At 50.0% G+C, this 11,634-nt stretch overlaps 4 protein-coding genes across 4 annotated transcripts; 2 read left to right on the top strand and 2 right to left on the bottom strand.

The window, feature by feature from the left end:
* Nucleotides 1–260: 260 nt before the first annotated feature.
* F5147DRAFT_242746 (uncharacterized protein) lies at nt 261–878 on the bottom strand. The gene has a single exon (XM_041428800.1). It carries the CDS (start codon nt 694–696, stop codon nt 316–318), a length of 381 nt encoding a protein of 126 aa, XP_041291279.1. The 5' UTR covers nt 697–878; the 3' UTR covers nt 261–315.
* A 20-nt stretch (nt 879–898) lies between these two features.
* On the bottom strand, nt 899–1,493 carry F5147DRAFT_761948 (uncharacterized protein; the record flags this gene model as incomplete). The annotated part of the gene is made up of 3 exons (XM_041440553.1): nt 1,441–1,493; nt 1,284–1,383; nt 899–1,230 (listed from the first exon to the last, which is right to left on the bottom strand). A coding segment is annotated over exon 3 (204 nt), but the record flags the coding sequence as incomplete, so codon positions are not given.
* Nucleotides 1,494–2,292: 799 nt separating this feature from the next.
* F5147DRAFT_702733 (aldehyde dehydrogenase) lies at nt 2,293–4,747 on the top strand. Its single transcript, XM_041437807.1, has 12 exons — nt 2,293–2,407; nt 2,520–2,549; nt 2,589–2,878; nt 2,941–2,979; nt 3,033–3,423; nt 3,489–3,766; nt 3,819–3,893; nt 3,944–3,999; nt 4,066–4,125; nt 4,189–4,227; nt 4,290–4,362; nt 4,413–4,747. Exons 2-12 carry the CDS (start codon nt 2,520–2,522, stop codon nt 4,513–4,515), a joined length of 1,434 nt encoding a protein of 477 aa, XP_041291277.1. The 5' UTR covers nt 2,293–2,407; the 3' UTR covers nt 4,516–4,747.
* A 402-nt stretch (nt 4,748–5,149) lies between these two features.
* Nucleotides 5,150–7,836, top strand: F5147DRAFT_614836 (uncharacterized protein). The gene is made up of 9 exons (XM_041432509.1): nt 5,150–5,440; nt 5,495–5,643; nt 5,699–5,793; nt 5,849–5,957; nt 6,010–6,055; nt 6,105–6,772; nt 6,823–6,938; nt 6,995–7,127; nt 7,179–7,836. The coding sequence occupies exons 1-9, from the start codon at nt 5,337–5,339 to the stop codon at nt 7,655–7,657; spliced, it is 1,899 nt and encodes a 632-aa protein (XP_041291276.1). The 5' UTR covers nt 5,150–5,336; the 3' UTR covers nt 7,658–7,836.
* The last annotated feature ends 3,798 nt before the right edge of the window (nt 7,837–11,634 follow it).

The raw sequence follows: 11,634 nt of genomic DNA, 5'->3' as shown, positions 1-11,634 counted from the left end.
AAGGGGCCCTTCGGGCCGCTGTTCAGACACAAGTTAAATATGGGAAAAGTACAATCGACGTCACGGTGCGTATCTAGTATTTGCCACGCCTTCATTCCTTCCATCGTGCTGTCTTGCGAATATCTGGTGCTGACAGAATACATCACTTTTTACAGATCTCCCAGGTCCTGCTTCTTCGGAATCCTCGAACATCCTTACTTCTAGTGCGGTCAGACACTCGAGGTCGAGGTCAGCCACGAAGCTGTTGGTAGGATAGCTTATCATATGATCAGCCCAAGCCATCTTCAACAGCATGCTATCGTCCCATTCTTCGTTTCAAACTTTGATGCGTTTTTCGAAATCACTGGCCTTTCGACAAGCAACAACGAGAGTGAGCGCATGCACCAAAGGCATGCCACCAAGCCACTTTTCGACTTGACCGGAAACACCAGGCACATTCTCCGAGAACCAACGTGCAATTTTGGCATACTCATGAGATGAGATGTCATCACAAAACGGTATGCTGTATGCACCCACACCATCTGGCTTCTTCTTCGATCGCAAGATGTAGTCTATCACGGGGTATGCCGTGAGTTTGTTTGGGACGGTGGTGAATGCCCTTGTGAATGTAGTAGACGCCTCCTTTGAATGAATACAACACTGATGTGACGCCGTAGTCGATATGCTTGAGCTGACTACCACAAAGGCACGATGCATTGAGTTGTCCCATGATACCAGCCCTGCGGGTCCGTGGACGTGTGACTACCTCACAGGTAGGTTCATCACAAGTAATCACACCCAGGCAAACACGTCCCGTCTTTTTGCCTTGCGACCATGCGAGTGCCGACTCTGACCCCCTCTTGTCTCCTCCTCCTGGCTGACAAGCCCAATGTTCACTGAGATTATTAGTTCTTAATACCTCCTCCCATGTGAATAACCTTTCAAAGTCATCGTCCGACCATGGGTCCCATAAATCATCTGTTGAGATCCGGTCACCACCGTCAGATTTGGGACGTAGTGAGTTCGATGATTGATCCAGACCACAGCGTTGATTTGCTCGGGCTGCAGAAGGACTAACACTTCAGGTACGCCGGCGTGGTATACACTTTGTGTCTGTGGAGACATCAAATAACTCCTGTGAGTGGTGTTTCATCGGTCGAGGGAGGGGTGGCGCATTTGAGACGGAGTGTGCAGTGACATGTGAGGGCTGAGCGGTCTGCACGGAGGTCGGAAGATAAGCTATTACATTATCTGTTCTATTTATTAAATCTGAGTTCACAAGGAGAATATGTCGGATGACGCACCTGAACGGTCATAGCAGGGTATGAGGTCCCCAACATTCAGCAGAGGACCCGGCCGATCTGGATAATTTTAATTCTCTGTCTCGTTGGGATAGAAAAAGTCCTAAAGGATGGTTATGACAAGTGTACTCCGTATTTCAAAGCACTCACTGTGACTCACAAATGCCATGATACGATTTACAAAAACGCGATAAGGCTAGGCCATAGGAGACAAAACGAAAGAATGCTTGGTAAAGTAAATTTATTACTGCCTATGGACAACTACAGTGTACATACGTCTAATTCTGTCAGGATGAAAAGGAACACCGTTAGAATATCAATTATTATGACAGATCTAAAATAAAATATACCTAACAGTGTGGCAGTTGAGGTGACGAGGTTTGACGCGGCAGTGACGCGGTATGGACAAAGTTTGATGCGGCAGTGACGCGCATGTGACGCGGTATGTGCTATGGTTGACGCAGCACTGATGGTAGGCCTTGACGCGGCATAGAGTGTGAATGTTGATATTAGTACAGAGACTGTGAAGATGTTCGGGAGAACTTGTCGTGGTGTGAGTGGTGCTTGACCCAGCCTACTAGACGAGGCTTCTGACAATGCCATGGTTGGGGCTTAAATCGCTTGACGTGGTGGTGCAGAGTATAGAGAGTAGATTGAACTTGACAGGGTGAGGTTGAGGCTTGACGCAGTGAGGCAACACTTGACACTGCATCTGAAAACGAACGCATTAGAGGTAATAGAACAATACAGGACTGATGTGCAAAATGCATACTAGTAGTGTGAACACAGAGGACAAGCACTGTAAATTTGGTGAGAAGTGAATACAGCACTATGGAGCCTGTACGCAGGCAGACACTCAATGTTGATCATTACCGAGGATTCAAAGTGTTTGGAATGACATGAAGTTGTTTGAACATGTTACAGTGCCGCGTCACGACCGCGTTAATTTCACCTGGCCCCGCAGTGTGGCTCCCGTCTAAGTATCATTGACACCGTATCTCCTGCCCGTCGGGTCTAGGTCCAGATTATGACCAGCTTGCAAAACAAAACTATTTGTTATGCCACATGGGCGGCACCGATTGATTTCGAATACGCACACAACAATAGTAAGGCCATACGGCTGTTCACGTCCATCCTACGTGTGGACTGACGTTTGGTCTCCATGCTGCCCCTGTATAGCTTGACGTCAGTTTAAAATGAATCGATTGTCATCCACATCTGAGAACTGAAAGAATCCAGATGGCCACCCCCATCAGCACGATCCTAGAGGTGAGTACATTTTGTTCAGCGCTCGTTGCATGATCTCAGTCAGCGGTGAAGATCAGAGATGCCCTTCGAGCGACATTCCGCAGCGGATTGACCCGTCCCATCGCGTGGCGTCAGCACCAGTTATACCAGCTTGCGCGGCTGGCGCAGAATGAACGGGAGCTCATCTGTGATGCCCTGAAGAAGGACCTCGGAAAACCAAAAACAGAGGTCCTGATGGCCGAAGTAGGCTGCATCATCGAAACAGCTATGAGGACCGCAGAGCAGCTACCAGTGTGGGCTGAGACTGAATATCCTGAAGTACCTGATTGGCAGAAGCCATGGAAGCCGACGTGAGTGATTGGATGATCAAATTTGATGTATCGATGTGACTGATGACTATACCATGTACCAGGGTCTACAAGGCTCCGAAGGGGACTGCATTGATATTCTCGTGAGACGGAAGATACTGTCTCAATTCCACTTCCTGACCTCGCGCTTAAATAGGCCATGGAACTACCCTATGACCCTCACTTTCCAACCTCTCATCGGCGCAATCGCAGCAGGCTGCACTGCCGTACTCAAGCCCTCTGAGTTTGTCCCCGCCTTCTCACAGCTCTTGGATGAAATTATGCCAAAGTACTTCGACCCAAATGTGTACCGTGTCGTCAATGATGCTGTGCCTGAGATTTCAAAGCTTCTGGAGCTTCAATGGGACCACATTTTGTATACGGGGAATAGCAGGGTTGCTGGGATCGTCGCCAGTGCTGCGGCTAAGCACCTGACGCCACTGACATTGGATTTAGGTGGAAAGAGTCCCGTGATTATCGACTCGGCATACGATATCGATCTTGCCGCAAAGAGGATCTTGTGGGGCAAGTGTAATAATGCAGGACAGGCGAGTTTATCTTGACCGATTTAGGGCTACTCCCGATGCGGTATACTGAACGGGAATTCTGGCAGACCTGCGTGGCACCTGACTATGTCCTAGTACAGCGGGACAAACAAGATGCGCTGATCAAGGCATTCCAAAAGCATTATGATTCATTCTTCCCCAACGGTGCGCTAGATTCGCCATTTTTTGGAAGTATCGGATCGGATTTGCACCATAAACGCATTACTTCGCTTCTTTCCCGCACGAAGGGCGAAGTCGTTCTCAAGGGTCGCTCTGACGCTGCGAGGAGGAAACTCGAGCCCACTATTGTGAAGAATGTTGCGGAAGGCGATTCCTTGCTAGAAGAGTCAGTATTTCCTTGTATTGGAAATGCGGTTCTGACTGCATAGTATTTATAGAGAAATCTTTGGTCCGGTATTACCTATCGTACCCGTGGATTCTCTCAAACAAGCAGTCGACTTTGTTAATGCACGGTGAGCACTTGTCCTATGATTCAACTCGTTAGCTGACTTACCTCACGAAGATCTTCTCCAGTAGTTTTGTACGTTTTTAGTGACAACGAGAGCGTAAAGCAACAGGGTATGTTTCGCTTGGCTGATGACGGTCGGTTGATGCTAAAAACTGCGATCAAATTTTCTTTGACAGTTGTCTCGGAAACGCAGAGCGGCGGTATTGTTTTTAACGACACCTACCAACATCTCGTAGGTACGTGATTGGCAGGTATTGACGTCATGCTCGGATTGGCGCTCATTTACTTTTGCCGGTCAGTGCATGAACTACCATTTGGGGGAGTGGGCGAGTCAGGCTGTGAGATTTCCACTCCACCTGAGAATGCAGAGAATGCCACTGACACTTGAACCCCGTGGTAGACGGACACCAGGGTATGAAATATACGTATGATATATTCACGCAGCTTCGTGGCTCTATTGACATGCCGAGAGAGTGAGTTCTACTTCTAGTTACTTTTTGAAGGCTGATCTGAATTTGGGCAGGGCTGAGCCATACCTGGCGATTCGGTATCCGCCTCATTCGGAAGAGGCGGTGCGAGCGCTCACTGCTGCGGTACATATCCCCATTCCATCAAGCCGCCTGTGAGAAGATATCAACGGCCATCATGCACTATCTGTGATTCAAATATCGTTGTATATGTAAGGTGTTAGGATCCGAACCATGGATTACCGTCCTAGGTTGTACATGTTGTTATCATAATACCTGCACAGGATACTTGCAATGTTTCATCAGCCTTTGAAGAAGAAACCTTGATTCCTGTAGCATGGTTGGTCTGCATCGATTCGGAAGGTTCTGTTGATAAATTTGCGATGCCATGCGTCTTGTTCATGAAACTCAGTGAGTATCCCCGGCCACTTCTAGCCTTGCTGGGCGGCCGCAGGAGCCAAGGAGAGAAACTGTGAAAAACTCCGCGAACTGGCCTAAATTTCAAATTTGCATCAACAGCATGAGTGTATTGGCCCGGTCATCTATCACATCCCCACAACCACGTTACTCAGTCTCGCATCCCATCAGAAGTTCATATAAGATCCGGCCTGGGCCATGATTAATGGATTTTTCAGTTTCGTTGAGTTACGTTGTATTCTGATCGTGAGACTGGCCTATCAAATGATTCTTCAACGAACCTTCCATCGTCTGTTTTTGTGGAAGTTCCACGCAGTCGTTGGGGTCCTCCCAACCATGCATAATTGGCAAATCATACAGCAGTCACATGCCGGATAAAAATACAGCAGAAAGTGGGGTGGGCTTTCGCTCCGCCTCGGATGTGTTGGACAACTAACGGCATGTTTTTGTATAGCTTTGCTCTTTTGGGCTAAGCGCAACGCTATATAATCCCAAGGTTGTATAAGCCGATAGGAGTAAGGCTACCTTCCGCCCTCTTTCCGTACCACGCGCCTACGACTAAAATGTCGACCTCCTCACCTGTGAACGAAAAATCTGATGTGATAGAGCGTCCGGAACATGTTCATCACAGCACATCACATATGGATGCGGAGACAAGAGCCATCGCGTGCGTATGACATGTGTCCTGTGTCAAGTGCCTAGGCTGACCTTTTTCCGCCAGTAACGCCGATGCAAAATTATCAAACCCCTTGCGCGGTATACCTCATGATCGTCTGATGGCGGATGTCGAAATTTTTGCGCAGGAGAGAGGATTGACCCATCTGTTGCCTGAGCTGAAGAAAGGGGCGCTTATTGCACAGGATCCCACTTGTATGTCACCATGAGAGATGTTTTCCCCGGCTGACTCGAGTTCCTTGATGTACAGGCCATAATCGTTCAGACATGTTCTCAGAAGACGACAAACGAATTTTAACAGAGGAGGTTACACACAAGTGGCGACAGACACCCATGCTGTATTACGTCGGTGTCACCCTGTTTTTGATTATTTGTCATGGCTCATCATTATTTAAAATAGATGGTCGTGATGTCATCACTTGCAGCGGCTGTCCAGGGAATGGATGAGGCTGTTATCAATGGCGCTCAAATTATTTATCCCAAGCAGTTTGGTATCAACAATGGCACCCGTACGTACTTTAAAGCTCTTACATCATTCTAATAATCATCATCTATGCCTAGAACGCGATTCATGGATAATCGGTCTCGTCAACTCTGCACCCTACTTGTATGTGCTTTGTTCGTATTGCGGGATATTGTTTCTCATCACTCCACAGATGCTGTGCCACCATTTCTTGTTGGCTGACGCATCCGCTCAACCATTATCTTGGGCGTAAAAAGACCATTTTCGTCACTTGCATGATCTCGTTCCTGACATGTATTTGGTCTGGATTGACAAATACCTGGTGGCACCTATTCATTGCACGGTTCTTCCTCGGTTTTGGTATCGGTCCCAAATCTGCCACCGTCCCAGTATATACCGCCGAATGTTCACCCGCACCGATACGTGGCGCTCTCGTCATGATGTGGCAGATGTGGACCGCTTTCGGCATTGCTCTAGGAGACCTCATCGACTTGGCATTCTTTTTCATTCCGGACACTCCCGGTGTGACTGGTCTGAACTGGCGTCTCATGCTAGCCTCTGCTGGTATCCCCGGTCTTATTGTCTGTATGCAAGTCATGTTTGCACCCGAGTCGCCTCGTTGGTTGATCTCCAAGGGTCGCTACGAGGATGCCTTCAATGAACTTTGTCGGCTTCGTTTCTCTCGCGTTCAGGCTGCTCGTGATTTATACTACATCCATGTGTTGCTTGAGGCAGAAAACGAGATGAAGAAGGGTCGCAACCGCATTGTTGAGATGTTCACGATTCCGCGTAACAGGAATGCTGCCCTTGCTAGCTGGGTCGTCATGTTTGGCCAGCAGTTTTGCGGTGTCAATGTCATCGGTATGATAATTGTGTTCATGATTTGGAAATGATTGTTAACTCGATGGCAGCATACTACTCATCCGACGTCTTCGTACAGTCTGGTTTCAGCCAGGTTTCTGCACTGGCTTCCTCCCTTGGATTCGGTGCACTTAACTGGTTGTTCGCCATCCCTGCTTTTTTCACTGTGAGTGGTCCCTCCCATGGTTGGGGTTTCTGTAAATATTGAAGTTGGAACACTAGATCGACACTTACGGGCGGAGGAATTTACTTTTGTTCACGTTTCCCTGCATGGCTATCTGTCTTTTAATCACAGGATTCTCCTTCTGGAGTACTTCGGAGACAGGGCGTGTAACTGGTGTTAGTATCGGAATATGTACGTCATCCTTTTGGTACTTGATACTGCCATTGATATATGCTCCTTCAGACCTCTTCGCGATCTTCTATTCTCCAGGAGAAGGTCCAGTGCCGTTCACGTACTCCGCAGAGGCATTCCCTCTCTATATCCGTGATATCGGCATGTCCTTTGCTACTGCGACCACTTGGTTCTGGAACTTCATTCTGTCAATCACTTGGCCTTCGCTTGTCTTGGCCTTCAAACCACAAGGTGCCTTCGGCTGGTACGCAGCATGGTGCTGTATTCTCTGGGTACTCATCTTGTTATTCGTGCGCGAGACGAAAGGCAAGACCCTGGAGGAGCTCGACCAAGTTTTCGCTGTCCCCCTTGGCGCGCACGCTGCATATGGTCTGCGCCAGATACCTTACGGCATCAAGAAGTTCGTGTTGTTCCAGAACCCTACTCCTGAGCAGCTTTATGAGTTTGAGAGCGAGAGCGAGGTGTCGAGCACCGGGGGCGACGAGAATGCGAAACGGGAGGTGAAGGAGGATGTGGAGAAGACAAGATGAGTTGAGCCGTTATGTGATATGACTAACGCTTCGTTTCGCTTGATCCATCTAAGGTGGATAAATTTATTCGCATGCTATCTAATTTGTTACCGATATCACTTACACATGTATGATATTGCCATCTGATATTTTTTTGTAATACCAGCTCAGTGCTCAGTTGTTATTATTAAGTCACAGATTGATGCCTTGGCATGAGACTCAAACCCTATGTTGGATAACTATCACCTTCTGTCGTGGAAGTATCAAATTCCACAAAGAACACGGAGAAAAGATACTACCGATATCCTGTCATCTCAGCGGAGATTGCAACAACGTCGGCGTGGAGCATACGTATCATGGCCACATGTAACTGCCCAACTTTGTCCTGCATGGTTTCGGTACTACGTAGTCTAACAAGTGGGATCCGTCTACAGGGTCATCCGTTGCTAGTGAAAGTTCGCAAGCCGCGCTCTTTGAGATTCACGTTAGAAGCTTAGTGTTTGGGTCGCAAAATTTTAATTTCTACTACGACGGACAAAGACCTAAGCTGTAAGAATACGATAGAGCTATCTGGGCGAAAGCGCGCAGCGCTTCCCGGTCCCGATCTGCATGCCTGTAAGAGACGAGTGAGCTGCGAATCCCACACTAGTAGGAGTTCAGCGACGCATAGAGCGAAACTCGTATTCCCAAGGTAGTAGGAGCGGATGAACTAGGTGCTTACTTTGACGAAAGCCTTAGCGGACGCGTGGCATTGTGTATCGCAGATACTCATCATGAAGTGCAGGGGTGGCTTGCAGGTATGGTGCGAGGATCTGTGCGTGTTTTCGAAGGTAGAGTTGAAAGGCGTCGCTAGCCCAGCGTCCCATGGTTTTGACTACGTCAAATGGGATGTTGCGAAGAAGATATTCCAATGTAGCGCCTATTCTGATTCCATGACCCTGCAGAGGGACCAGGCCTGCATCTGTCGCGGCTTGTGCGAGGCACGCAATGAATTTTGACTTTGTGAGGACGCGATGGCCTTTCCCATGCTTGTAGGAAAAGAGGGCTATATTTCCAGGAGGGTCGTTGATGCGGTAATGATTCTCTAGAGCTGCTACAGGGTCGGAGACACCATGCTGGTGCGCGCATGAAACATCTTCACCTGTGGGGGAAGATTTTGTGCGCGGTAAGTGGAACACGGTCGTTTGCAAACCGTTTCGGTCTGTTTCGTGTTGGACGTCTGAGCGGGTGATGTGCAAGGATGGGTCAAACCCGTTAATGCTGGGCACTGTAAATTCACCTGCTCGAGCCATGGTGTAGAAGGTGACGGCGAGGCATGCGCGTACTGCAGCGGTGAGTGGATTGTCGGCGTCAAGTTTTCCCAGGAGCGCTTCGACGAAGCTGATTGTGTATGGTTGTCGTTTCTTCTTCTTGGAAGTGGCGGGGGTAAGGTTGTTCGCTGCTTTGAGCAGCGTGACAATTTGGTCATCGTCGATGGTCCAGGGTTGACTGTGCAAGATATGCCATGCGCGCACACCATGTACATAGTTGGATACCGTTTTCCCAGAATATAGACCCGCCATGGTGGCAATGAATGAGGCGATGAGGTCGGAAGATGCTGGGGACCGTTGTGCTTCTGCAATCGACTTCGTGTCGCAGAATACGTGAAAGGCGAGGATTCCACTGCCATACAGTTCTTGAGTGCTGCGGGCCCAAGCGTGTATCATTACGTTTTGTATGCGCTGGACGTCGAGATTCGGGTGCGTCAGCAGTGAGTTAGAGCTCGTCGGGGACCAGAGATGTAGACGGTCTCTGGCTGCGCAATGTGGGCGTAATGGGGATGGGAGCAGAGCGGGGTTAGCAGGATAGGCTGTAGGGGAAGAAGCCTTCAATGGCTGTTTGATAGTTTTCGTGGGTGGCAAAGACTTACTATGTTTGTGACGCTTCGAAGAGAGCCTCCCCCTCGCGTCTGAGGATGTCGTTGAGGTTGTGGGGATGATGGTTGACGTCGCGGTGAGGCTGAGCGGGTGTGGCAGTTCGGCGCCGCGTCGTTTCAGCGAGACGTTCAGCAGGGAGAGTGGGAGCGTCAAAGTCAACGAGGAACTCTTGGATTTCTGCGGGAATGTGCACTGGAGGGAGAAGGAGGTTGGCTGGTGGGTATTTCCCCCTTGAAGGCTCGTCTGCGGGGTTGTGCGCGCTGGGAACGTAACGAGTGAGGAAGGTGCAGTTGGTTGTGGCTGACAGCTTATGGATGCGTTTGAATACTTCATTGGTGGCGCGGTTCCGGCTGCGGCCCTTCCACCATCCTTCGACGACGCCACGGTTATCCCCGTAAATCTTGAGGCATGAGTTTTTTGGGCAGTTAGCAGCGAGCGAGCGAGCAAGGAATTCCATTCCGACTGCTTCGGCCCAGCCAATGTCTCGATTGTCTCTGTCCCACCCTGGAATAAGGCGCCAAGCTCGCCACCAGCCCTTGATCCAGATCGCAACGCCAACGCCCGAGCTAGCGTCTGAGTAAGCTTCAGGTTCGATGACGTCGACGGGTCCTGGGATGGTGCGGGAGACGTTGGGTTGTGCGAGAGTGCTTTTCCACCGGCGGAGGTCGTTTGGAGTGTCTTTTGGGGGGGTGCGAGGCATGTGAGGACGGTTACTACAGATGGATAGCATGGCTTCGAGGGAAACCAGGTATGCTCTCCCGGCAGGGAGAACGAAAGACGCGTGAAGGAGTTTTCCGTGGAGCTGTTGCGTTTCGTGCAGGGTGTGTGCGGGTTGCTTCTCCCACTCACAGATGGCCTCCAGGTATTTCTCCTTCTTCTGTTCTGGGATGGAGACCCTGCGGGTCTCCAGATTCCATAGGAACCCGATGAACGGGGCGCATGTGGAGAAGAGTATGTCCTTGGCGAGTTCCCACGGGATGCCCAGAAAGCGAGAGAGTCTGTTGATATCGTCGAAGCAGTAGGTGAAGCGTGCGTCTTCTGGGGAGCGGGGAGAAGCAGAAGAAAGGTCAATGATTGGAAAGGTGAAGTCTTCGTCGAACTCCTCAATTCGGTCGTCAGGCATTGAGGATCCTCGATACCAGCGACGACCTCCCTCCACGAGACGACCGCCGTTCTTGGCAACGATGAGCGCTCTTGCTGCCCGCAGCCGGTTGTATTCGTTGAGGTATTTGCGCAGGATGCGGATGAAGAAGTGGTCGTCGACCCATTTGGACACGGGGCCGATGCCTTGTGAGTGCATGACGTCGGTGCCCGCATCCGCCATTTCTCCGTATGATCCTGCGGCTGATGAACAACCAAAGCAGAAGCTCGTGTCGATGGCGAAGCTGTTGGTGTCTGTGCGAACCACCAATCCTGGCCATTGGGAAGGGTGTAAAGGTACGGTTCGGTAAGCTTCGGCCACGTCTCGGACGGCTGCTTGGGATCCTGGTGGAAGGTGCCAGATGAGGGTGCAAATGGTAGCGGCGGTGCCCCACGTGCAAGGGTAGAGGTTGGAATCGATGGATGAGTTGATGGATGAGATTGGGGGGGAAGGTGATGAAGGAAAGGATAGGTTTTGGACAATGCGGAATCTCCCTGGTTTACCCGGCTTGGGTATGATGGACAAGGGAGCTGTTTGGAATGGACCAATGAGGGTTTCCGTCTCAGTTCTGGTGAGCGGGCCCATATATCTGCCGGTAGCATATTCACGTTCAATAATTGCAGTAAAAGCATCGCGATGTTCAAGAATGGATGGATTATTAGCTGGGGTGTAAGTAGAGGTGATGGGGCGTATACTACCGGTGAAACCCGTGCGCAGACTGTTAGGTATATGTTTGTATCTATGTATAAGTTTGGAACTCGTGAGAATGTGGTGCCAGGCTTCTGCGTGGTATGGGGTGAGGGCGTTAGAGTGTCTCGCTGAGAGAACATCCTTGAGCGCCGTGTTCCTTGCTTCCACACCCTGAGCACTCGTGTACGTGGGAACGGGAGGTGTTGATGCAGCCGTTGGGTCTTTGCCAGTCGTAGCATAGCTCGCGTCCT

Source organism: Suillus discolor, assembly GCF_016758755.1.
Source record: "Suillus discolor strain FC423 chromosome Unknown F5147scaffold_38, whole genome shotgun sequence".
NCBI classification, from domain to species: Eukaryota; Fungi; Basidiomycota; class Agaricomycetes; order Boletales; family Suillaceae; genus Suillus; species Suillus discolor.
Note: the sequence above shows the minus strand (reverse complement) of the source record. Positions and strands in the feature narration are given on the sequence as shown.

Bases quoted from the DNA above. Each gene is read 5' to 3' on its own strand.
- F5147DRAFT_614836 (XM_041432509.1), top strand. From the start codon at position 5,337: ATGTCGACCTCCTCACCTGTGAACGAAAAATCTGATGTGATAGAGCGT. The intron at 6,056-6,104 runs GTATGTGCTTTG...ATCACTCCACAG, and splicing joins GTCAACTCTGCACCCTACTT to ATGCTGTGCCACCATTTCTT. The intron at 6,773-6,822 runs GTATGATAATTG...ACTCGATGGCAG, and splicing joins TTGCGGTGTCAATGTCATCG to CATACTACTCATCCGACGTC.
- F5147DRAFT_242746 (XM_041428800.1), bottom strand. From the start codon at position 696: ATGCATCGTGCCTTTGTGGTAGTCAGCTCAAGCATATCGACTACGGCG.
- F5147DRAFT_702733 (XM_041437807.1), top strand. From the start codon at position 2,520: ATGGCCACCCCCATCAGCACGATCCTAGAG. The intron at 2,980-3,032 runs GTGAGACGGAAG...GCGCTTAAATAG, and splicing joins GGGACTGCATTGATATTCTC to GCCATGGAACTACCCTATGA. The intron at 4,228-4,289 runs GTGAGATTTCCA...ACCCCGTGGTAG, and splicing joins GGGAGTGGGCGAGTCAGGCT to ACGGACACCAGGGTATGAAA.